Source organism: Anomaloglossus baeobatrachus, chromosome 4 (assembly GCF_048569485.1).
Source record: "Anomaloglossus baeobatrachus isolate aAnoBae1 chromosome 4, aAnoBae1.hap1, whole genome shotgun sequence".
In the NCBI taxonomy this organism is placed as follows: Eukaryota; Metazoa; Chordata; class Amphibia; order Anura; family Aromobatidae; genus Anomaloglossus; species Anomaloglossus baeobatrachus.
In genome coordinates this window covers 485,638,445-485,664,252 of record NC_134356.1, presented here as the reverse complement: position 1 = coordinate 485,664,252, position 25,808 = coordinate 485,638,445, and the positions used below count along the sequence as shown (strand labels likewise).

The window sequence follows — 25,808 nt, the reverse complement described above, 5'->3', positions numbered from 1 at the left end:
TTTTTTGTAGGATCATGTGATTCGAGAGGAAGCCAGAAGTCTCACGCCTCGGCAGTGCTCGGTTATGGAGGTTGTTCTGGCCACAATTAAGGTACCTTGATCATCTATTAATAACAACAGCCTGGAAAGATAATTTAGTATTTCGGCAGATGGTTATTTCTATAAAAATATTTATCAGCCCCTGAAGCTGTTGTCTGCTATTTCTCCAAGATTCTGTAACTGATCAAATCCTTTTCAGTGCAAAGTTACACTTTGCCTTTGGGAATATACAACATATTAAATATACATTGAAGCCTTCTCTGGAAGAATACTGAGTGTTTTTTTTTAAACAGATGGTTCTAAAATGATTACTACAGCAATGTCATTAAACATTGGAGTATAGCACAAGATGGAGAAGAATGGAATCTGTGCCACTTAGCATTAGGAATTCATAGTAAAGGTTTCCCTCATTTGACATCCATTTAGGGGCCCTTCTAAGAAATAGGAATTGCCTAAAGCAGTGTTTCCCAGAATCTACTCCTCCCAGCCCCTAACAGGTCAGGTTTTCAGGATTTCCTTAGTATTGAACTGGTGAAGGAATCATTTCCAAAGCATCACTAAGGACTACACTAAGTACAACACTAAGGAAATCCTGAAAACACAACCTGTTGGGGGCCATGAGGACTGGTGTTTGGGAAACACTGTTCTAAAGTATCACCTTTCTGAGATTTCACTGGTCAGTTGTAATTGTAGGAAAACCTAGCTGTTTTCAGTATCTCTGCAGCACCAACACAGAGGACATCATCCAACCCCACTCCAGGGGAAATCGAATATTAGACAATACCCATTCAAAACAATGGTTGTTCTGTGTACTGCTGGATATAACGGGTGAAACTGAAAATAGAAACCCAGGTGCTTTTTAATTATTCAATAAATGTGACATTTTATAGCTCCATATTAATACAGCAAATCCATGTCTATACCACCTACGCTTTTCGGCCTATGGTCTTACAGACCATTAGTAAGGCCATCGGCCGAAAAGCATAGGATGTTACCGACACGGACTGTGCTGTATTAATATGAAGTTTTTAATTATTCAATAAATGTGAAGTTTTAAAACTCCATATTAATGCAGCAAGTCTGTGACTGTAACACCCTACATGTTTCGGCCTATGGCCTTACAGACAATGAGTAAGGCCATCGGCTGAAATGCGTAGGATGTTACCGACAAGTACTTTGCTGTATTAATATGGAGTTTTTAATTATTCAATAAATGTGAAGTTTTAAAACTCCAAATTAATATAGCAAGTCTGTGACTGTAACACCCTATGCGTTTCGGCCTATGGTCTTACAGCCTATGACTAAGGCCATCGGCCAAAACGCATAGGATGTTACTGGACTTTGCTGTATTAATATGGAGTTTTCAATTATTCAATAAATGTGAAGTTTTAAAGCTCCATATTAATATAGCAAGTCCGTGACTGTAACACCCTATGCTTTTCAGCCTTTGGCCTTACAGACCATCAGTAAGGCCATTGGCTAAAACGCGTAGGATGTAACAAACATGGACTTCCTGTATTTATATCAAGTTTTTAATTGTTCAATAAATTTGAAGTTTTAAAAAGGATTTGGAAAATGTTAAGTGCTGAATTTCTGTTTGTAGTTTGAGAATATTGGATCTGCTCTAGCGATCTTTGTGCTTTTGGGACCATGCAGATCCACTCTGCCTCTATTGATGTGCTTCCAATTCTCTTTTTATACTGAACATAACAGGTACATTACTACAAAGAAATAATTAATCTATATAATCTTCTTTATTCTGGTCAAGGGACAAGAATTCTGAATAGGGGGAAACTGGGTTTTCTTACTAGAGAGAAACTATTTTGGAACATGTGCACACAATGGTAGCGATTCACCAAGACCGCAATTTTCTCACCGGTCTTGATGACGGGACATACTAGAGTCAGATGCTGCTGATTCCTGTATAGCTGCATGCCTCTTCATAAATCTGGAACGTTTGACAAGTGGAATGCGCTTCCATGCACTACTCCATAAATCTTACTCGAGTGAGGGAATGGAGGTAGATTTCTAGCTTACAGAACATCATGAATTAGATGAGCTCTGGTGTTATGACCTCATTTTACCCCCATCCTACCACACTCCACCTATTTTGGTGGATCGAGGAGAAACTAGGGTGAAAAGTCAGAAAGTTTTGTCGCTACGCCAAGTTCTGCCAAATGTTTTGGACTTTTCAAAGCTTTTACTCCAGAATTCTGGTGTAGAAGTTTGGATGTATCTAGCACAATGTCTTTCAGATGTCAGGAGACCCAGAAAAGTTTTCCTAGGCAAAGCTGCAACAGAAAAAAGCCAGCGGTCTATTCTGAAGTGGCTTTTATAGGTTTTGTCATATTTTTTGCAGCGGCTCTGTCACTTAAACTATAACTAGCGAGAAGAATGAACATGCTACTTGTGAATAAACCTGCTTTGTAAATGGGAGTTCTTTTAACCATTTTATAGTTATTACATTGCTGTGCATTATGTTAATTTTTTGTGTATTATTTGCAATGCTTTCTCATTTTTCAAATGTAAACATCATTTTGTGTACAAAGCCTAAATTGAATGTACAATATGAAATGCCAATAAAGCAAAGCTTATCAAGAAATTAACAATGTACATTCAGTGAATGTATTATATACATTTATATAATGCTGAAATTTATGTTTAAAGTCCCTCCTTTGCTCTAGGCAATGTAGGACCTTTATTATTACTAGTATACCACTTATTTCTATGGGGTAAAAGCATCAAAGGATAGAAAATACTAAATTGAAAAGACGCCAAAGAACTGTCCACTAGGCCAACATAGTTACTCATGTCAAAAAATGGTGTAGTAGCTTTAAAGTACATCTGTCAACAGACTTCACAGTAAAACCTTTATATATTATTACAAAGAAACTGGTGTATTTACTTTGAAAATTCATGTCAGAATTGCTGTATATTCTTGATATTTTGGTGAGTATTTTATAGGATTCAATAGCACATGAGTCCAAGTGTATTTTCTCTGGTAATAGCTGCAGTTTATAGTGAGCAGTGTGAGATCTCAGTAGGGAGGAGAAACAGTGAGGAGCTGTCAATCACTCAAGGTGGGTGGAGATTGGGTTTAAATGTCATAAAGTCATTAAGACATGAAGTGTTAAAGTAAATACATCTTTATTACGACTGAGACATCTATTTAGTGATGCATGTAGTTTATATTGCCAAAACTAGTCACAGATCCAGTTTAAAAATAGGACATTCACCCAGAATATCATATTTATCTATGTATTTTTACATAGAAAATATTGAAAAATGTGCTTGACCTGTCGATTTTTGACAAACTTCATCTTGAGTTTGCTTGTTTCCGGGGGAATCTTTTGGTGTCTTCTGTGCCCCCCCCTCCAGTGCTATAAAATGTGATGGTATCTCAATGAGCTTATGAAAATAAATGTATAGCTTCTGTGTGTGTTTTCAAAGTTAACTTGTTAGCTAACAAACTTCACTAGGGAACTTGATTAGTTACATGCATACTGTAATGTTTCTATAATATGGTGGAACTAAAAGAAGAGAGATTGAGCACTTGAGATGTCAAAGCATAAATAACATATGATGTACAATATCTGTAGCAATTCACTTATGAACTGGCCATGCAAACCTAAGGGAATTATACAAGTTATACATTCTGATTAAAGGGAACCTGTCAGGTACAATATGCACCCAGAACCACGAGCAGTTCTGGGTATATATTGCTAATCCCTGCCTAACTGTCCTTGTATCTAGTAGAATAGATAAAGAGATCTTTAGAAAAAGAATTTGTAAAGATTCTTTATAATATGCTAATGAGGTCAGCGACTAGTCACAAGTGCGTTAGTTCCCTTGGCTAGTTAACCCCTTATCATGTAAGCACGCCCACAAAAGCGTGCTAACATGCTAATGAATGCGCAGAACCATAAGCATGGTCAGGCTCATCTCTGCTGCCACCACTGGTTTTTAGCTCAGTGTGCATAATCAGAATGTCCCCGGACTTTCGGTCATGCGCACTACACCAGTTTGAAGCCGTGACGCATATGAAACGCCCGCACCGGGGCCTGGGGGTTACTCGTTATCGGGCTGGGTCTGCTCTGCTCGGAGGATGTCACAATGACAGGGTTCGGCTCCGTGACCCCGGTGGTGTCGTTAAATAAAATGGCGGTGATGGTGGGGGAAATATTTACAAGGGATGATAGTTCATGACGACACCTGTGGTGTGCGGCAAAATAGGTGCCGCCACTGCTATGCAGTTTTTGTGGGGATGGTGGTTATGCAGTGGAGTTGGAATAGCTCTTCACGGGTAGAGCTGGGCCCCGGGGCTGTTGGGAGTAGTAGTAGTAATGGCGGGGTGCAGGGCCAGAGGCGCAGACAAATAACTGGGCAACACAGGACTGCAATCTCAAGATTTTGTGTCGCCCCTGGAGTGCTAAGTTATGCTGAGATGGGCTCCAGCCCATCCCCGGATAGTTCGGAGGCATAACCCAGTGCACCCTTTTATGTTCCTTCCTTGGACGTCTTCCTGCGCTGACCTCTCCCGCCTGTCCCAGTGCCCTAAGCCGGTGTCCATGTACCCTGTAGGGTGGCTTGAAGTTCTGTCCCTTGGCCATATATGGTCACTTCCCGCGGATTTGTGTGCGGATGTGGCTTCAGTACTTGCGGTAACCTTAGCCTCCGGTTTGCTAGCTGAGCCTTGTAGTTCTCCACTAGTTGAGGGGCCAGTCCTGTTACGAGTGGGACCCGGGGAAGCGTGCCAAGATGGTATATGGAGAGCTTCCGCCGGTCAAGGTCCACTGTGCGGTGTAAGGGACCGCTGCTATGGTGGGAGAAGAGTGAGCGGGTTGCTGCTAGCGATCGTCTGGAATGTCACAGACGATCTGCGTACACCTGTCCGCCCTAACCCGTGAGGGTTGTATGGCACGGGGCTCACAACTCGGTGTACCTGTTGCACGGGGACGCACAGAGGTGCCTACGCACGTGTGCCAGCGGGAGTCACAGGAATATGGCACGAGGGTAGCACAGAGGTGCCCACGCACGTGTGCTTCAGAAACCAGGTGAGTCCGACAGAGATTCAAGGAGCTCACCTGGGACAGGAACACAGCCTGTTAAACGGAATACTGCCGGAGCAGCAAGGCAGGGGCGAGACCTGCAAAATACAATGTCTGTACAGTGGCGTGGCAGCACGCTGCCAGACATCCAAACATAGAAGGACGGTCACGCGCCGCCATGATGGCAGGAGGGGTTTTTAAGGAGATGTAGCTCCAGCCAAGGGCGGGCGCGAGACGGATGTGACCCAATCATGATCTGTGACGTCCTGGCCCGGCCAGTCAGGATTCAGCACATCACCAGCCTCGTTATCTGGCCGTGTGATACCAGTGAGCGAATCAGAAGACGTCACGTGGGGCACATGCTCAACCTCCTGCCTCTGGGTCATAAAGGCGGCATCTTCGGTTTCACAATGTGCAGAGCTGAGGGAAGTCTTGCTGCTTCCCTGAGCATCTATCCTTTGCACACTGTGCAACCACTCCGACCCTCTGCGATGCTGAGCAGGAGGGCACGTGGCAGGCAAGGGATGGGGGACCACTCCATTCCTTACAAGGAGTAAACCACTAGGTGTCACCCTTCTGCTGCATCTAGGAGGAGGAAACTCCTGCAGTCTCCCAGGCCTTTGGCGCTGCTGAGCAGGAGGACTCGCGGCAGACAAGGAATGGGGGACCACCTCATTCCTTGCAAGAGGAGAGCCACGAGATGTAACATTACCCCCCCGTCTAGGGCCCCCCCGCCGCCTGTGCTCAAAGGCTGCTACCAAACCCGGAGCGTGGACATGATCCTCCAATTCCCAGGTCCTATGCTTCGGTCCACGACCGACCCACTCCACGAGGAAGTACCTCTTGCCCTGAACGATTTTTGTTTTAACCAACCTCGCTACTTCAGGGTTGTCGGACGAGGAGTCGGCCGTCGGCCACCAATCATGCCTGGCCTCTAGAACACTGGTCCTTTTGGACCTGAAGAAGCCCACGACCTTGGAGGTATGGTCCCAGGAAAGTACATCGTTCCGTAACCTAGGGGGAACGAGGGTCTGGCCAGGTGGCACCAGGTCTAGGGGAGTGGGTGACCCGGTGGTCCCGAGGTGTTCTTTACATGACCCTGCCCAGGACGAGATCTCCCCTGTTGTCCAGTTGAGTATCGGAGCATGCCGTTTCAACCAGGGGAGTCCTAGTAGGATCTCATCCGTCCCTTCTGGAAGCACCAGAAAGGACACCTGCTCATGGTGGCCTGGTGGTACATCCATCCTGAGAGGGACGGTGATCTGGGTAATGGGTTTGACAAGTAGGGACCCGTTGACTACCCGGACACTGATTGGTTTAGGCAACAGGACCAGGGGAACAGAGTACCTAGTTGCCAGGGAGGCTGAAATGAAATTGCCGTCAGCGCCAGTGTCTAAGCAAGCCAGGGCAGGGAAGACAGTGGTGCCGAACTGCAACTGGGCGCTGAGGGTTAATTTAGAAGGAGAGGCAGCGTCTAGGGTTCCTCCTCTGATGGAAACCAGACACTGTCTCTTTTCCGATGGTTTTGAACATCGGGTAGCTACATGTCCCCTCTGCCCACAGGCAAAGCAAACGACCGGCGGCCGAGAGCCTGTGGTAGAGGAGACCACCTTGGAGACTTCCATGGGCTCCACAGAGTCATCAACAGAACTGGCTGGGAGACTGGTCTGGTGGGGAAGGAGAGTCAGAGGCTGTGTAGGCCAGGTAGACGTGGGTGCCGAAGAGACCTCGAGCCTCCGCTCCGCGTGGCGAATGTCTATGCGAGAAGCAAGCCGTATCAAGGCCTCTAAGGTGGTCGGCACATCACGCGTGGCCAGCGAGTCTTTGACGAACCCTGCCAGACCCTCCCAGAACACAGGGACAAGGACTTTATCTGGCCAGTCCAGCTCTGCGGCGAGTGTCCTGAACTGCACCGCAAAGTCCCCGACTGAAGTGGACATTTGCCGAAGGCGTAGGAGTCGCAGCGCGGAGTCGTGGGTGACTTGAGGCCCGAGGAACACCTTTCTCATGGCCTCAAGATAAACTGGAAGGTGATTCACCACCCGATCTCCGCGCTCCCACAACGGCGTGGACCATTTTAGCGCTCTCCCTGTGAGCAGGGACTGGACGAATGCTACTTTCGCCTTCTCAGTAGCATAAAGAGTGGCGGACATCTCCAAGTAGGTGGTAACCTGGTTTATGAAACCACGGCACTCGGAGCTGTCCCCGTTGAAGCGCTCTGGGAGCACAAGGCGAGGCGACTTTCCGCTCAATTCCACAGCCTGAGTAGCCGCTTGGGTGGCAATTGTCGCTAGAGCAGCGTTATCGGGGGAAGACCGCTCCACAGCTGCCAATCGTGACTCCAACTGCTGCACATAACGCAGCAACTGCTGCTGCTCTTCTGCCATAGCCAGACCTTTGGCGTGACCGTAATGTTACGAGGGGGACCCGGGGAAGCGTGCCAAGATGGTATATGGAGAGCTTCCGCCGGTCAAGGTCCACTGTGCGGTGTAAGGGACCGCTGCTATGGTGGGAGAAGAGTGAGCGGGTTGCTGCTAGCGATCGTCTGGAATGTCACAGACGATCTGCGTACACCTGTCCGCCCTAACCCGTGAGGGTTGTATGGCACGGGGCTCACAACTCGGTGTACCTGTTGCACGGGGACGCACAGAGGTGCCTACGCACGTGTGCCAGCGGGAGTCACAGGAATATGGCACGAGGGTAGCACAGAGGTGCCCACGCACGTGTGCTTCAGAAACCAGGTGAGTCCGACAGAGATTCAAGGAGCTCACCTGGGACAGGAACACAGCCTGTTAAACGGAATACTGCCGGAGCAGCAAGGCAGGGGCGAGACCTGCAAAATACAATGTCTGTACAGTGGCGTGGCAGCACGCTGCCAGACATCCAAACATAGAAGGACGGTCACGCGCCGCCATGATGGCAGGAGGGGTTTTTAAGGAGATGTAGCTCCAGCCAAGGGCGGGCGCGAGACGGATGTGACCCAATCATGATCTGTGACGTCCTGGCCCGGCCAGTCAGGATTCAGCACATCACCAGCCTCGTTATCTGGCCGTGTGATACCAGTGAGCGAATCAGAAGACGTCACGTGGGGCACATGCTCAACCTCCTGCCTCTGGGTCATAAAGGCGGCATCTTCGGTTTCACAATGTGCAGAGCTGAGGGAAGTCTTGCTGCTTCCCTGAGCATCTATCCTTTGCACACTGTGCAACCACTCCGACCCTCTGCGATGCTGAGCAGGAGGGCACGTGGCAGGCAAGGGATGGGGGACCACTCCATTCCTTACAAGGAGTAAACCACTAGGTGTCACCCTTCTGCTGCATCTAGGAGGAGGAAACTCCTGCAGTCTCCCAGGCCTTTGGCGCTGCTGAGCAGGAGGACTCGCGGCAGACAAGGAATGGGGGACCACCTCATTCCTTGCAAGAGGAGAGCCACGAGATGTAACATTACCCCCCCGTCTAGGGCCCCCCCCGCCGCCTGTGCTCAAAGGCTGCTACCAAACCCGGAGCGTGGACATGATCCTCCAATTCCCAGGTCCTATGCTTCGGTCCACGACCGACCCACTCCACGAGGAAGTACCTCTTGCCCTGAACGATTTTTGTTTTAACCAACCTCGCTACTTCAGGGTTGTCGGACGAGGAGTCGGCCGTCGGCCACCAATCATGCCTGGCCTCTAGAACACTGGTCCTTTTGGACCTGAAGAAGCCCACGACCTTGGAGGTATGGTCCCAGGAAAGTACATCGTTCCGTAACCTAGGGGGAACGAGGGTCTGGCCAGGTGGCACCAGGTCTAGGGGAGTGGGTGACCCGGTGGTCCCGAGGTGTTCTTTACATGACCCTGCCCAGGACGAGATCTCCCCTGTTGTCCAGTTGAGTATCGGAGCATGCCGTTTCAACCAGGGGAGTCCTAGTAGGATCTCATCCGTCCCTTCTGGAAGCACCAGAAAGGACACCTGCTCATGGTGGCCTGGTGGTACATCCATCCTGAGAGGGACGGTGATCTGGGTAATGGGTTTGACAAGTAGGGACCCGTTGACTACCCGGACACTGATTGGTTTAGGCAACAGGACCAGGGGAACAGAGTACCTAGTTGCCAGGGAGGCTGAAATGAAATTGCCGTCAGCGCCAGTGTCTAAGCAAGCCAGGGCAGGGAAGACAGTGGTGCCGAACTGCAACTGGGCGCTGAGGGTTAATTTAGAAGGAGAGGCAGCGTCTAGGGTTCCTCCTCTGATGGAAACCAGACACTGTCTCTTTTCCGATGGTTTTGAACATCGGGTAGCTACATGTCCCCTCTGCCCACAGGCAAAGCAAACGACCGGCGGCCGAGAGCCTGTGGTAGAGGAGACCACCTTGGAGACTTCCATGGGCTCCACAGAGTCATCAACAGAACTGGCTGGGAGACTGGTCTGGTGGGGAAGGAGAGTCAGAGGCTGTGTAGGCCAGGTAGACGTGGGTGCCGAAGAGACCTCGAGCCTCCGCTCCGCGTGGCGGATGTCTATGCGAGAAGCAAGCCGTATCAAGGCCTCTAAGGTGGTCGGCACATCACGCGTGGCCAGCGAGTCTTTGACGAACCCTGCCAGACCCTCCCAGAACACAGGGACAAGGACTTTATCTGGCCAGTCCAGCTCTGCGGCGAGTGTCCTGAACTGCACCGCAAAGTCCCCGACTGAAGTGGACATTTGCCGAAGGCGTAGGAGTCGCAGCGCGGAGTCGTGGGTGACTTGAGGCCCGAGGAACACCTTTCTCATGGCCTCAAGATAAACTGGAAGGTGATTCACCACCCGATCTCCGCGCTCCCACAACGGCGTGGACCATTTTAGCGCTCTCCCTGTGAGCAGGGACTGGACGAATGCTACTTTCGCCTTCTCAGTAGCATAAAGAGTGGCGGACATCTCCAAGTAGGTGGTAACCTGGTTTATGAAACCACGGCACTCGGAGCTGTCCCCGTTGAAGCGCTCTGGGAGCACAAGGCGAGGCGACTTTCCGCTCAATTCCACAGCCTGAGTAGCCGCTTGGGTGGCAATTGTCGCTAGAGCAGCGTTATCGGGGGAAGACCGCTCCACAGCTGCCAATCGTGACTCCAACTGCTGCACATAACGCAGCAACTGCTGCTGCTCTTTTGCCATAGCCAGACCTTTGGCGTGACCGTAATGTTACGAGGGGGACCCGGGGAAGCGTGCCAAGATGGTATATGGAGAGCTTCCGCCGGTCAAGGTCCACTGTGCGGTGTAAGGGACCGCTGCTATGGTGGGAGAAGAGTGAGCGGGTTGCTGCTAGCGATCGTCTGGAATGTCACAGACGATCTGCGTACACCTGTCCGCCCTAACCCGTGAGGGTTGTATGGCACGGGGCTCACAACTCGGTGTACCTGTTGCACGGGGACGCACAGAGGTGCCTACGCACGTGTGCCAGCGGGAGTCACAGGAATATGGCACGAGGGTAGCACAGAGGTGCCCACGCACGTGTGCTTCAGAAACCAGGTGAGTCCGACAGAGATTCAAGGAGCTCACCTGGGACAGGAACACAGCCTGTTAAACGGAATACTGCCGGAGCAGCAAGGCAGGGGCGAGACCTGCAAAATACAATGTCTGTACAGTGGCGTGGCAGCACGCTGCCAGACATCCAAACATAGAAGGACGGTCACGCGCCGCCATGATGGCAGGAGGGGTTTTTAAGGAGATGTAGCTCCAGCCAAGGGCGGGCGCGAGACGGATGTGACCCAATCATGATCTGTGACGTCCTGGCCCGGCCAGTCAGGATTCAGCACATCACCAGCCTCGTTATCTGGCCGTGTGATACCAGTGAGCGAATCAGAAGACGTCACGTGGGGCACATGCTCAACCTCCTGCCTCTGGGTCATAAAGGCGGCATCTTCGGTTTCACAATGTGCAGAGCTGAGGGAAGTCTTGCTGCTTCCCTGAGCATCTATCCTTTGCACACTGTGCAACCACTCCGACCCTCTGCGATGCTGAGCAGGAGGGCACGTGGCAGGCAAGGGATGGGGGACCACTCCATTCCTTACAAGGAGTAAACCACTAGGTGTCACCCTTCTGCTGCATCTAGGAGGAGGAAACTCCTGCAGTCTCCCAGGCCTTTGGCGCTGCTGAGCAGGAGGACTCGCGGCAGACAAGGAATGGGGGACCACCTCATTCCTTGCAAGAGGAGAGCCACGAGATGTAACATTACCCCCCCGTCTAGGGCCCCCCCGCCGCCTGTGCTCAAAGGCTGCTACCAAACCCGGAGCGTGGACATGATCCTCCAATTCCCAGGTCCTATGCTTCGGTCCACGACCGACCCACTCCACGAGGAAGTACCTCTTGCCCTGAACGATTTTTGTTTTAACCAACCTCGCTACTTCAGGGTTGTCGGACGAGGAGTCGGCCGTCGGCCACCAATCATGCCTGGCCTCTAGAACACTGGTCCTTTTGGACCTGAAGAAGCCCACGACCTTGGAGGTATGGTCCCAGGAAAGTACATCGTTCCGTAACCTAGGGGGAACGAGGGTCTGGCCAGGTGGCACCAGGTCTAGGGGAGTGGGTGACCCGGTGGTCCCGAGGTGTTCTTTACATGACCCTGCCCAGGACGAGATCTCCCCTGTTGTCCAGTTGAGTATCGGAGCATGCCGTTTCAACCAGGGGAGTCCTAGTAGGATCTCATCCGTCCCTTCTGGAAGCACCAGAAAGGACACCTGCTCATGGTGGCCTGGTGGTACATCCATCCTGAGAGGGACGGTGATCTGGGTAATGGGTTTGACAAGTAGGGACCCGTTGACTACCCGGACACTGATTGGTTTAGGCAACAGGACCAGGGGAACAGAGTACCTAGTTGCCAGGGAGGCTGAAATGAAATTGCCGTCAGCGCCAGTGTCTAAGCAAGCCAGGGCAGGGAAGACAGTGGTGCCGAACTGCAACTGGGCGCTGAGGGTTAATTTAGAAGGAGAGGCAGCGTCTAGGGTTCCTCCTCTGATGGAAACCAGACACTGTCTCTTTTCCGATGGTTTTGAACATCGGGTAGCTACATGTCCCCTCTGCCCACAGGCAAAGCAAACGACCGGCGGCCGAGAGCCTGTGGTAGAGGAGACCACCTTGGAGACTTCCATGGGCTCCACAGAGTCATCAACAGAACTGGCTGGGAGACTGGTCTGGTGGGGAAGGAGAGTCAGAGGCTGTGTAGGCCAGGTAGACGTGGGTGCCGAAGAGACCTCGAGCCTCCGCTCCGCGTGGCGGATGTCTATGCGAGAAGCAAGCCGTATCAAGGCCTCTAAGGTGGTCGGCACATCACGCGTGGCCAGCGCGTCTTTGACGAACCCTGCCAGACCCTCCCAGAACACAGGGACAAGGACTTTATCTGGCCAGTCCAGCTCTGCGGCGAGTGTCCTGAACTGCACCGCAAAGTCCCCGACTGAAGTGGACATTTGCCGAAGGCGTAGGAGTCGCAGCGCGGAGTCGTGGGTGACTTGAGGCCCGAGGAACACCTTTCTCATGGCCTCAAGATAAACTGGAAGGTGATTCACCACCCGATCTCCGCGCTCTCACAACGGCGTGGACCATTTTAGCGCTCTCCCTGTGAGCAGGGACTGGACGAATGCTACTTTCGCCTTCTCAGTAGCATAAAGAGTGGCGGACATCTCCAAGTAGGTGGTAACCTGGTTTATGAAACCACGGCACTCGGAGCTGTCCCCGTTGAAGCGCTCTGGGAGCACAAGGCGAGGCGACTTTCCGCTCAATTCCACAGCCTGAGTAGCCGCTTGGGTGGCAATTGTCGCTAGAGCAGCGTTATCGGGGGAAGACCGCTCCACAGCTGCCAATCGTGACTCCAACTGCTGCACATAACGCAGCAACTGCTGCTGCTCTTCTGCCATAGCCAGACCTTTGGCGTGACCGTAATGTTACGAGGGGGACCCGGGGAAGCGTGCCAAGATGGTATATGGAGAGCTTCCGCCGGTCAAGGTCCACTGTGCGGTGTAAGGGACCGCTGCTATGGTGGGAGAAGAGTGAGCGGGTTGCTGCTAGCGATCGTCTGGAATGTCACAGACGATCTGCGTACACCTGTCCGCCCTAACCCGTGAGGGTTGTATGGCACGGGGCTCACAACTCGGTGTACCTGTTGCACGGGGACGCACAGAGGTGCCTACGCACGTGTGCCAGCGGGAGTCACAGGAATATGGCACGAGGGTAGCACAGAGGTGCCCACGCACGTGTGCTTCAGAAACCAGGTGAGTCCGACAGAGATTCAAGGAGCTCACCTGGGACAGGAACACAGCCTGTTAAACGGAATACTGCCGGAGCAGCAAGGCAGGGGCGAGACCTGCAAAATACAATGTCTGTACAGTGGCGTGGCAGCACGCTGCCAGACATCCAAACATAGAAGGACGGTCACGCGCCGCCATGATGGCAGGAGGGGTTTTTAAGGAGATGTAGCTCCAGCCAAGGGCGGGCGCGAGACGGATGTGACCCAATCATGATCTGTGACGTCCTGGCCCGGCCAGTCAGGATTCAGCACATCACCAGCCTCGTTATCTGGCCGTGTGATACCAGTGAGCGAATCAGAAGACGTCACGTGGGGCACATGCTCAACCTCCTGCCTCTGGGTCATAAAGGCGGGATCTTCGGTTTCACAATGTGCAGAGCTGAGGGAAGTCTTGCTGCTTCCCTGAGCATCTATCCTTTGCACACTGTGCAACCACTCCGACCCTCTGCGATGCTGAGCAGGAGGGCACGTGGCAGGCAAGGGATGGGGGACCACTCCATTCCTTACAAGGAGTAAACCACTAGGTGTCACCCTTCTGCTGCATCTAGGAGGAGGAAACTCCTGCAGTCTCCCAGGCCTTTGGCGCTGCTGAGCAGGAGGACTCGCGGCAGACAAGGAATGGGGGACCACCTCATTCCTTGCAAGAGGAGAGCCACGAGATGTAACACAGTCCCCTACTGCGTCCAAGTCCTTCCGCGTCGATATGCTGTTTGTGGAACGAGACCACGGATGTATGTTGTACTTTCCGTGGGCTCTAGGACCCCTTCTCTCCAGTGCCTGGGCCGAGCTGCTCCAGCTCCAGACCACAGGTCTTCACTCACCCACGTCCACTTCCTGACTGTCTGATGCTCTACAGTGTGCTCCCACTAACTAGACTCCACCTCCCAGCTGGCCGACATAACTCTGACCTGATGGAGTGTTGCCAAATGAGAGTGTAGCTGTGTTTGTGTGTACACCAATTTGTGAACTCCTCCTTACCCAGGAATGGGATACCACACCTCGGCCTTAGCTGCAGTACCTTTGTGCCAACTGAAGCTTCAGGGGCTCCACACGTACACCCGGCTTCATAGTACGCATGACTGGAAGTCCAGGACTTCTGATCATGCGCACTGAGCCGAAATCCTGCGTCAGGGCGGTGGCTGCAGATAGCGGTGAGAGCGACCATGTCTCTGCTGCTGCACATTCGTTAGCATGTTAGCATACCAACAGGGCCATTCAGGGGCAGAACCACTGCTCGTGGTTCTGGGTGCATATTGCACCTCACAGGTTCCCTTTAATGTATTAAATGAAAACTGTGTTGCAGTCATGGAGCTACTCAACCAACAAAGTGTCATATATAGTTGTTAGTTGTGTGAAAATACCAAGCAAGGTATTGACTTGAAATTTTAGCATCTGCCACTTGATTTTACTAACCGCTACATTTTCTGTCCATCAAGCATGTGCAATGTTAGCACAATTTTGCTACAAAATCCCGCTTTCCCACCTTTAGGCTCGTTTCACACGTCAGTGAAAAACACTGACGTTCTTTACTGACGTGTAAAACACGCACATGTCCCTCCGTGTTCTGTGATTCATGGCACACGTGGGTTGTCCATGTGCAATCCGTGATTGCATATGGACATTACTCACCTGCCTTCACTGCTGCTGTCCATGGTGCTGATCTCCTCGGGTCTGCAGCGTCCGCCCACCGCTCTCAGCACCTACTTCCTGGTCGGGTTTTCCTGCTCTCATGAATATTCATGAGCCAGGCAGGAGCTGCCGAGACCAGAGGCTGCAGACCGAATCGCAGGAAAGGTAAGTTGAAAATATTTAATATTTAATATGTCCGTGATTTTCTGGTACGTGTTTCACTGATCACACACGGATCACACCATAGTGTTGTCCGTGGGTCATCAGTGATGCCAGAAAAAACTGACTTGTCTCCGTGCAGAATCACGGTCACGCGTGCACGCTGCACGGAGACACGTTCAGTGAAAAATCACTGATGTATGAGCAGACCCATTGATTATAATGGTATATACTGGTACGTTTTAAAAAAAAGCACAAACGTACCAGAATCACTGACGTGGGAAAGGGGCCTTACTTGGGTCTTAGTCTCCTCACTTCCTTTTTCAACCATCCCAATGTAGCCCAGTACTGGGTAGATTGTTAATTATCTTTTCGGGATCTACGAAATCTAATAGTACTGACCAACATTGCACAATGAACAAAATATCCTTAATAATCTGCTCCTATGTAGCTTTAATATGGCCATTGTTTGCTAATGTGAATATCCATGTTCTAGCATAGAGGTATTTCCATATTTGTAGATTAATCTTTTTTTTTTTCAAGAGATCCAATTTCCTCACAGCAAATTAAATCATTTTCTAGCCTTGCCTATTTGCCTTAAAGCATTGATATAATAAGTCTGTCACATCTGACATTTCATTTCCACGACCCATGTTATGAATTTAGCGCTATGGCTTCTATAGTCTTAGTGTAGGAGAATAAAAATAATCACTTCATTCTCACAGTATTTAAACTGATAAGAGGATAATGTCATATCTCCCTGTAATCTATTCTCGCAATATGCATTTATATCTTTTCTATCACATTTCCTCTTTAATGTTTCTTTTATTTCTTCCGCATTTTGCCATTTTATTTTGATTATCTCTTGATGTCCAACTATTTTTGCTTTGGGGGATGCATTTATGTGCTTTCTCAGTAACTTTTAGACATTATTCTTCATTTTTAATACTTCCATTTGGGTCACTGTAATGCTTTGTGCACATGATACATTAGAAAGTTTGTGCACATTCTATATACAAAGCCATTTTGCTGAACCTGTAGAAGCCTTTAGGGCCATACTGTACCTACTGTATATAGGCCTCTGATTTCAGTAGCCTTTTGGCAGTTGCAATGAATTGGATTTAATAGTCATAGAAATGTCAAGAATTGTCAGAGAAATAATGACGTATAGTTCACTCCCTTACAAATCAAAAAGTATTCATGCGGAGCCTCATCTGTATGTTAAGCGTCCTACCATAATTAGGTCTTTAGAAGAACAAAAAGCAGTCATTAAAGGGGTTGGCCATTTTTATCGTTGTTTTGTGGCACTTACTAAAGGTGCATTTACATGATGGTGCCAGTTGGCATTTAATAGCCGGTTAAGACAAGTTGACCACAATTCCCATACACACAGAACCATTGGTAATTAGTGATAAGTGAGCACTACCATGCTCGGGTTGATGAAGATTTGCTGGAAAAATGCTTGAATCCCCCATTGATGTCCAGTATACTTGGTACTCAAGTCATGCCTATCCAAGCATCCATCTGCTCGTTACGAGTGCCTAACACCTGATTTATGCTTGTGAAGACGTGAGTGTTCTCGGTGGAAAAGCACAGCAAAATGTACTGCTCCCAGAACCCTGATCATGGGCACTGACACTGCTTTCTCCTTCTCTGCAAGAGAAGACATGCTGCATCTAGAATGCAGCGTGCCCGAATCGTACGCACATACCCTAAGAATTCTTTTAAAAATAGAAGTGTTAAATCTCTCCCCCTGACGCTTGTTTTCACCTTCCTGACCAAGCCAATTTTTCAATTCTGACCAGTGTTACTTTATAAGGTAATAACTCTGGAACACTTAAAAGGATCCCAGTAGTTCCAAGTTTGTTTTTTTCATGACACATTGTACTTCATTTTAGTGGTAAATTTTGGATATGTTTGGTTTTTATTCATGATAATATAAAAAAAATGATAAATTTAAAAATTTAGCAATTTTCAAATTTTTAATTTTATGCCCTTAAACCAGGGCGTTATATCACAATTTTTTTTTTCAGAAATAACATTTGCTACATGACTACTTTACATCAGTACCATGTTTTAAACATATTTTTTTTTTTGTTAGCAAGTTTTAAGGGTTAAAACTTTATCAGCAATTTCTCATTTTTCCAACAAAATTTACACATCCATTTTTTTTAGAGACCACATCCCATTTGAAGTGACTTTAAGGGGCCTAAGTGACAAAAAATGCCCAAATGTGACACCATTCTAAAAAACATTCTAAAAAAGTGCTTCGCAGGAATTAAAGTAAGGTGGAAGGAAAAAATGACAATTTTAAATTTTCCCACAAAAATGTTCCTTAGCCCCAAATTTTTCATTTTTACAAGGGTAAAAGGAGAAAATGCACTGCACAATTTGTTGTGCAATTTCTCCTGAGTATACCGGTACCCAATATGTGGTGGAAAACTACTGTTTGAGCGCATGTCAGGGCACTGAAGGGAAGAAGCATCATTAGCTCTTTGGAGCGTAAAATTGGCTAGAATAGATAGCGGACAACTTGACGCATTTCTAGAGTATCTGATGTGCCTAAACAGTAGAAACACCCCCCCCCCACCCCCCAAATGACCCAATTCTGGAATCTACACCCCTCAAGAAATTCATTGAGACTTGTTGTGGGGACCTTGAAGCCACAGATTTACAGAATTTTATAACATTAAGCCCTGAACATAAAACATTACATTTTTCCCAAAAAATGCTGCTATGACCCCAAAATTTTAATTTTCACAAGGGTAACAGGAGAGAATGGACTTTACAATTTGTTGTACAATTTTTTCTGAGTACACTGATACCCTACATGTAACTGTGAACTACTTTTCAGGCTCAGCATAGCGCTCAACAGGGAAGGAGCGCCATATTGTAGTGCAGATTTTGCTGCTATGATTTGCAAGTGCCATCTCACATTGACAGAGCCTATGACGTGCCCGAACAACAGAACTCACCCATAAGTGACCCCATTTTACAAACTAAACCCCTTAATCAATTCATCTGCGGGTGCTGTAATTTTATTGACAACACAGGTGTGATTGCGGACTCCATATACACAGCTCCGAAGTGTCAGAACAGAAGAACCCCTCCACAAGTGACCCTTTTTTTTAATTTATCTATAGCTGTAGTGACAATTTTTACTCCTTGGGTGTTTTCTAGAAAGAAGCAGCAATGCATTTTGCTCACTTTACTTTTTTATCGCATTTTATTTAACTTTTTTTTGGGCGATATGATGAAAAAACATTTTTTTTTGTCAGTTTTTTTTATTTATTTTTTATGTTGTTCACTGAAGGGGTGAACTAGTGTGAAAGTTTTATGGATCCAGAGATTGTTCTGAACACTGTGATATCAAATGTAAACTCTATTTATTTTTTCCATAAATATATGTATTTATTGATATAATTGTTTTTGCTGTTGTATCGGAGACTCGGTAAGTGCAAAGTGTTTGCCCCTATCCCCCTTATACCACCATTTTCAATCACCGGATTCTGGTCCCCTTAGACTTACATGAGAACAGGTGTCTGACCAAATAACCAGGACCATTCCCGGGCTGAAACTGGGACTTTTTTTAACCCTGTTAGGCCTGCCGATCCTTGTTATCTGCAAGTCCACCCATCACAAGTCATCATCTTTCTCTGGTCTTCTCTGGTCTGATTTCTGATCCAACAAGCTGCCATGCTTTTACATTGCAGGGTATTAGATCACTGAATCAAACAGTCATGAGGCATGTAAGGTCCTGCTGAAGACAGAACCTCACATGCCACCATACCTGAATGACCCCGTGGCCATTATTCAGCCCAGGGTCACCATGGAGCTCATTGGCATAAAAGCAATTGCATTTGGTGATGGAAGGAAAGAGGGAGGCAGCGTCTTCTGGTAAGAAGATAAGTGCCACTGTAGCTATTATCACATACTTCTCCAATATCAGCTATTTTGAGAACAAACGCTCATTGCAGTCTGTCAGGAAGGAAGTGCTAACAAGTGCAGGAAGAGAGCCTGTAATAGTTGTGCAGTACTGTCCCAAAAATTTTAGGAAGGTAGGGAAAAACGCTGCAAGGTAAGAATGCATTCAAAAATAGAACTGTTAAAGGAAATCTGTCAGCAGGTTTTTGCTACCTCATCTGAGAGAAGCATGATGTAGGCAAAGAGACCCTGAATGCAATGATGTATCACTTAGTTGACTGGGAACAGCTGTTCTGACACAATCAGAGTTTTTAGACTTAGCAATGCAGCAAAGCTGAAAAAGCTTCCCCCTCCCACATTAAACTCTGTATACAATGTCTATAGACAATGAGGAGCTACTAATCACAGGGGGGGGTGTCGGACAGGGGCTCACAAAATACTGTGTACAAGCAATAAGAAGGTCCTAGTGCTAAAACAAACATTACAAGTGGACAACAGCTCAGACCTGAGTTCTAAGTTTTAACCCATACAGCACACTGTCCTGTCTTCAGAATATACATAGCAGAAACCTGCTGACAAATTCCCTTTTAATAGTTTTTTTTATTATTATTATTATTATTATTAATTAACAAAACACAGTTTAAATGAACAAAAGTGAAATTTAAATCAATTCAACATTTCTTGTGACCACATTTTGCCTTCAAAACACCTTCAAAATAGCTATTCTTTTAGGCACACCAGGATATAGTTTTTAAAGGAACTTGGCAGTGATGTTGTTCCAAACACCTTAGCGAACTAACCACAGATCTTATTCACTTATTCTCAGACAGAATCGATGGGGTCTGAAAATGATGATATAGCCCCCTTAGAACCCTGATCTCAAATTAAGTCTGTCTGGGATTACCATGAAGAGACATAAGGGTTTCAGTAGAGCTATATCAACAGACGATCTGTAGTTAGTTCTCAAGATGCATGGAACAATCTCCTTGCCGAGCTTCTTCAAACATCGTGTGCTAGTATATCTAGGAGAATTGATATTTTGATGTTGTCTTGAGGATAAAGAAAAACATGACGGCCAAAAAAACCCATCATTCTCATTTACCATGTTTTTCATTTATAAATTGTCGACTCAAATAATCCACTAGCAGCTACTTTGATAAGAGGAGCATTGTATAGTCTATGATGGCAAACCATTCACCCCCTTTGAGCTATGTCACGTTAAATAAACATTTATAGACTACTATTTTCCTTGGGAATTGCAAACACAATCAGCTAAGAGAACCCTATGTGTTACATACTTTGTGGATTCATGTTAATGTGATCTGCATAATTTGTTTGATATGTGTCTATGAATTCCTAGACTACATTTATTAGAGAGTTTAATAATACAGTACATAGACTTTTATGTTTTTTTAAAACTAAAGCTGTAGGTAAATTATCTCTCTTACTCATTTATGATCAGGCAAACTATTCATTGAGTAACACTGACTCAAACTGATTGTGTCACTGTCAGAGGTACCATTATCCTGCTGTGAAATATCTGTGAATATTCTATAATGCCCTCTGTTTCCTTGCCACTATTATGCTTGACGGAGGCAAAAAAGACCAATTATTATGTCATTTGTAGTTTAACAGCCTGATGGTTTGTGCCAGAGGTAGTTGTGCTTCTATTGCTGCTAGTTGCTCCCAGATTCTTATGAGATGTGTTTTTTTTTTTTACACTATCTATTGCCAATTTTTTTTTTACCATACATTTTGTACATCACTATAATTAACTTTTGACTATCTTTTCTACCCCAATTTTTCAACCCTTGTCAAAAAGGACATTACAAGAAATACTATAGTTAAATCTCATAGTTATGTCAATGGCATAGTTAAATGTCTGTATTTGGTGGAAATTTTTTTTGTATTTGTAAAAAACAATTATTCCCCCATTCACTAAAAGGATTGCACATGCAATTCTCATTACAGAAAACTCAGTACAGTCACTATCAAGCACAGTCTCTGACGCCGATTTCAGATATTTTTCTATCGCTGGCTGTAGAGTTGAGTGAACCAAAAGTTTAGTGGTTGGTACAAATTCAGACTCTTCCTGAAAACAAAGTTCGGGTGCTTTATGAATACAAACCAGTAGTGCGAGCATCGCTGTGGTCGTGTATGCACTGTGCTTCGCCAAGTGCGAGCTGCTGCAGTGTTTGAACATGGCTGGCTGCAAATAGGCGGATATCTGAACTGCCAGTAAGTGACTTCATATAAAGTTCAGGTCAGATCCGGGTCCAAAACCAAACTTTAAAAAGTTCAGCTAGACCAGCAGAACCTGAGGTTCCACGGGTTCGCTCATCTTTAGCTGGCTGCTTTCTAGTGCATTTAGAATGAAGAAAAAAGTGTAACTGTAATTAAGATGCTGCAACACAGATGCCAGAAATACCATATCACTGATCAGTCACATGGAGTTTGGCGCTGCTGCCAGATCCTCTTCTATCACTGTTTGATTCTCTGTATTTAACAATTGATTTTCTGTGTTGCTTACAAAATACAACACTCATTTTCTCCATTCCTGCAGTTGTACAACACAAGACTGTGTGCAGTATTTGTCCAATCTTTTAGGCTTTTCTCTTCTGATGATTCACACTAATACAGCTGCTGCTTTCCTGCCTTAGCTTTACACAGGTTATGATAGGCTTTCCTAATTAAAGCCATGTGCACACAATGCGTTTTTTACATACTTTTTGGTCAAGTTCTGTCACAAAACTGCATACTTATCCTTACGCCAGCAAAGTCAATGAGACTTCTGAATTGTTGTGAACATGTTGCTTAATTTTTCCTTGCAGATTTGGTGCAGAAAATAAGCTGCAGCATGTCAATCCTTGGTGCGTTTTTCATCCCTTCCACCCATTGTTTTCATTGTGAAAAACGATTTGTAAAACGCACCTCGCTTTTGGTGCATTTTTCTGCCAGAAGATGCAGATTTGTTGCAGAAATTCTTTACACCAAATACTCAGCGTATATAGCCAAACTACGCTATATACCATGCAATGTGATCTTTGCTGGGCATTCTATGAAAATCCATGTGGATGTGCCTGAATTCATGCAAATTGATTTTTAATATTTTTGTATTGAAATAAAAGTTGTGCTTATATTAGTGACAATGACTCTCATTCATCCTTTCTGAAGTCATGGATGCTCTCTGTGGCTGATGTATTCACAAACAAGGTCTAAAAAGGCTAAAGGTATTCTTAAACAAGTCACTAAAACATAAAGGATGTCCATTTTGTCTTTTCTTCCACAGAAATCTTGAATAGATTCCTAAATAAATAAATTGGGTAAAATATCACCGTATTTGTAGGCTGTGTCCATACCAGTATAACAACTTCTATTTTTCCATTATTTTTATATAACAAATGGTCTTTATATAATGAATCAATCATGATCCATTATGAGCCTTTTATCAAATCTGTCAAAAATTCAATCAATTTGCTTTTATTTTCACATAGACCTTCAATAAGGAGTGTCAGATTTTCTCTTTTTTTTCCACTGAATAGAATAGTGCAACATGCTATATGATTCTAACCATAGAAAACTGCTGGAAAGAACTAATACATCTGGGAACAGAGCTTTATAATCAGATGATTAGCATCAGGCTAATGGGCTTTAGAACAAACCCTTAAAGGAAATCTGTCACCAGGATTTTGTCCCCCATCTGAGAGCAGCATAATGTAGGGGCAGAGACCCTGATTCCAGCGATGTGTCACTTACTAAGCTGTTTGCTGTTCTTTTGATAACATCACCATTTTCTCTGCTGCAGATCTAGCAGTTATTTGAATGTGGAGCTCTATAACCCCACCCAAACCACTGATTGGCAGCTTTCTGCCCATATACAGTGTACACAGAAAGCTGCCAATCATTGGTGGGGCTGTGTTTATACAATCCTCATGAATATGCTCGACTACCTGGCAGCACGCCAAGCAGTCCTCTAATGATAATCTACTGCTAATTAGTAGTGATTTTATCAAAACTACACTAAGCAGCCCAGCAAGTGACACATCACTGAAATCAGGATCTCTGTCTCTACATTATGCTGCAAATCAAAAAAGCCTGTGGAGCCTCTGTTAGGAGTCTCGACACAGAAACTAGCCAGATATCCCTCCGGGAAGGACCTAGCCAAGGAGTGGCTCTTTTTAGGAGACCACCATAACCACCATATTAAGTGGCCCTTTTAGTCAATATCCAACTCTTTGACAAGTTTAAAGATATGACAAGGGAAATACCAAGGCCAGGTATCCATCCACAGACAGCTGTTTCGGGGTATTGCCCCTCATCAGTGTGGAGTAGGATTCTGGCTAGGTGGGAGCAATGCCTAGTAGACCAGCAAGACAAAACAATCACTGATCTCAGGGAGACCAGCCAGAGAAAACATTGCCGGCAGCCAACGACGGTGCTCAACACAGTGAAATTTCACTGTGTTGAGTGCCCTCATTGGCTGCCGGCAGTGTTTTCTCTGGCTGGTCTCCCCGAGATCAGTGATTGTTTTGTCTTGTTGGTCTACATTTTGCTGCTCTCAGATTAGATGGCAAAAACATTGTGACAGACTCCTTTTAAGGGCTCTCTATCTGATATGCATCATTTATAAGAGCATGATAACACAGTACATTTTACTATTGGAAAAATGTGCTGCAAAATCCGTAGCAGGAATCTGAGACTCACTCCTGGATTTCTGTTTTGGATGTGCAGTTAGACATTTCTCAGATCCACCTGTGGATTTAGCACCAATCAGCACAGATAATCCAATATTGCTACTTGTAAAAGTTTCTGAGCCACGAATTTCCATGTCAATTATATTTTACTGCTCCATCTAATTCAAATCTGCACACTGCAAAATGTGCGGGGCATAAACTAAGAATTGCTTTTCTATTGCAATCAATAGGAGGCAGAAAAAAAACTGAATTTCAGTGGGGGATCTGCGTCAGAATCCACATGATATTTCAATAATATGAACCATGGCCTGGCTGTAGTTGCAATATCTACACCCTCAATGGCTACTGTACGCCCCTGTTTAAAATTATCTTCACTTTGACGTTTTATTACCATTTTGTTTTTGATCTGAAAATTCTTACATAGGCCAAAGTGTAATCAGAAATGTGAAATAATAATGTTACCATATTTTCCGGCGTATAAGACGACTGGGCGTATTAGACGACCCCTAACTTTTCCAGTTAAAATATAGAGTTTAGGATATACCGTATATAATCGAGAATAAGCTAACCCGAGTAATGTGCCGATTGTTTAGTAATGTCCCCTGCAGTAATGTGCCCATTGTTTAGGAATGTGCCCATCCTTGTCCCCTCTTGTAGGAATGAGCCCATTGTTTAGTAATGCTCTCCTACCGGTCTCCTTCTTGTCCACTATTATGCCGTTGTTTACACACAAAAAAACATTATTCTCACCTCTCCTCCGTTGCCGCGGTGACCTCAGCTGCTTCTTGTAGACCACAAGGCACATAGACCCCTCTGTGATGGCATCCAATGCACGAGCTGCTGTCTGCTGTCATGGTTTTACTGCAGTTGAATGCTTTGTGGTGGCGTAAAGCATTCAACTGCAGTAAAGTGCTGACAGCAGCAGCCCTGTGTAGGGCTGCGATCATGGAGGAGTGCTTCTTGTGGACCACAGGTCCATAGACCCCTCCATGATCGTGTCCTGTACACTGGGCCACCGCAGCTGCTGTCAGCGCTTTACTGCAGTTGAATGCTTTACGGTACCGCCAAGCATTCAACTCCTGTAAAGCCATGACAGCAGCAGCGGCGACGGCCCCGTGTATAGGACATTATAGCGGAGGGGTCTATGGGCCGGCAGTCTGCCAGAAGAAGCTGAAGGCACCACGGAACGGAGGAGAGGTGAGAATAATGTTTATTGTGTGTAAACAACGGCATAATAGGAGACAATAAGGGGATCGGTAGGAGGGCATTACTAAACAATGGGCTCATGCAGCACTGTGCACCGCCGTATAAGAGGACCCCCGGTGTATAAGATGACCTCCTTTTTTTAGAAGATTTTCAGGGTTTAAAATGTTGTCTTATACACCAGAAAATACGTTACTCTCAGCTCACATTAATACAAATAGAGATAAGTTACAGTAATTGAAGATAATGGAAGGCATGCATAAGATCACACATATGCTGCCATATTTATTCCCTGTCCTTTTTGACTCCATACTGATGGCATAATCTAGCTGCAGCAAACGAAATGATTTTTATAGACTAAAGCAAATATCCAATCAATAATATAAGATAAAACTAAACAAAAATGAATTTCTTACATCAGTGCCTTAGGTTCTATATTCAGTCACAGCAACACTTGATTGAGCAAGACATTCAATGGTTTTCTTTCCCGGCCTGTCTATGTGAGAAATAGATGCTCCATAAGTGTTTTTCAAGTGCACCCTTTCTACACACAATCTAAGGCCATTGTGTTGCTAACAATAACAGTTTTGTGCTTTATGTGGAAATATATTCGGCTGGATGTGAAGAGCTATAATTTTTACTTTTATCTGAACTAAAAGGTAAGAATACTGTTAAAGGGGTGGTCCAGTACCTAAAATGTGCTTTCTAAATATCTATCTTTACACCCCAAGTACTTTTGCAATTAGCTTTATTATACAATACCCTACTATTGTCCCTATATTAGCTAATCCCTATGTGTTTTACTGCACTGTGATGATTCATTTGAGAGGAGCCTCAAACAGGACATAACAGAAGGCCGGGGCTG

The 25,808-nt window shown here is 46.3% G+C and overlaps 1 protein-coding gene across 1 annotated transcript in view; it reads left to right on the top strand.

Moving 5' to 3' along the window:
• The window catches only part of UNC13C (unc-13 homolog C), a 1,075,146-nt gene that overhangs the window by 948,394 nt on the left and 100,944 nt on the right, over positions 1–25,808 (top strand). Inside the window, exon 30 of the mRNA XM_075345771.1 lies at positions 11–91. Coding sequence (XP_075201886.1) covers positions 11–91 — 81 coding nt within the window. The remainder of the gene's footprint in view (positions 1–10; positions 92–25,808) is intronic.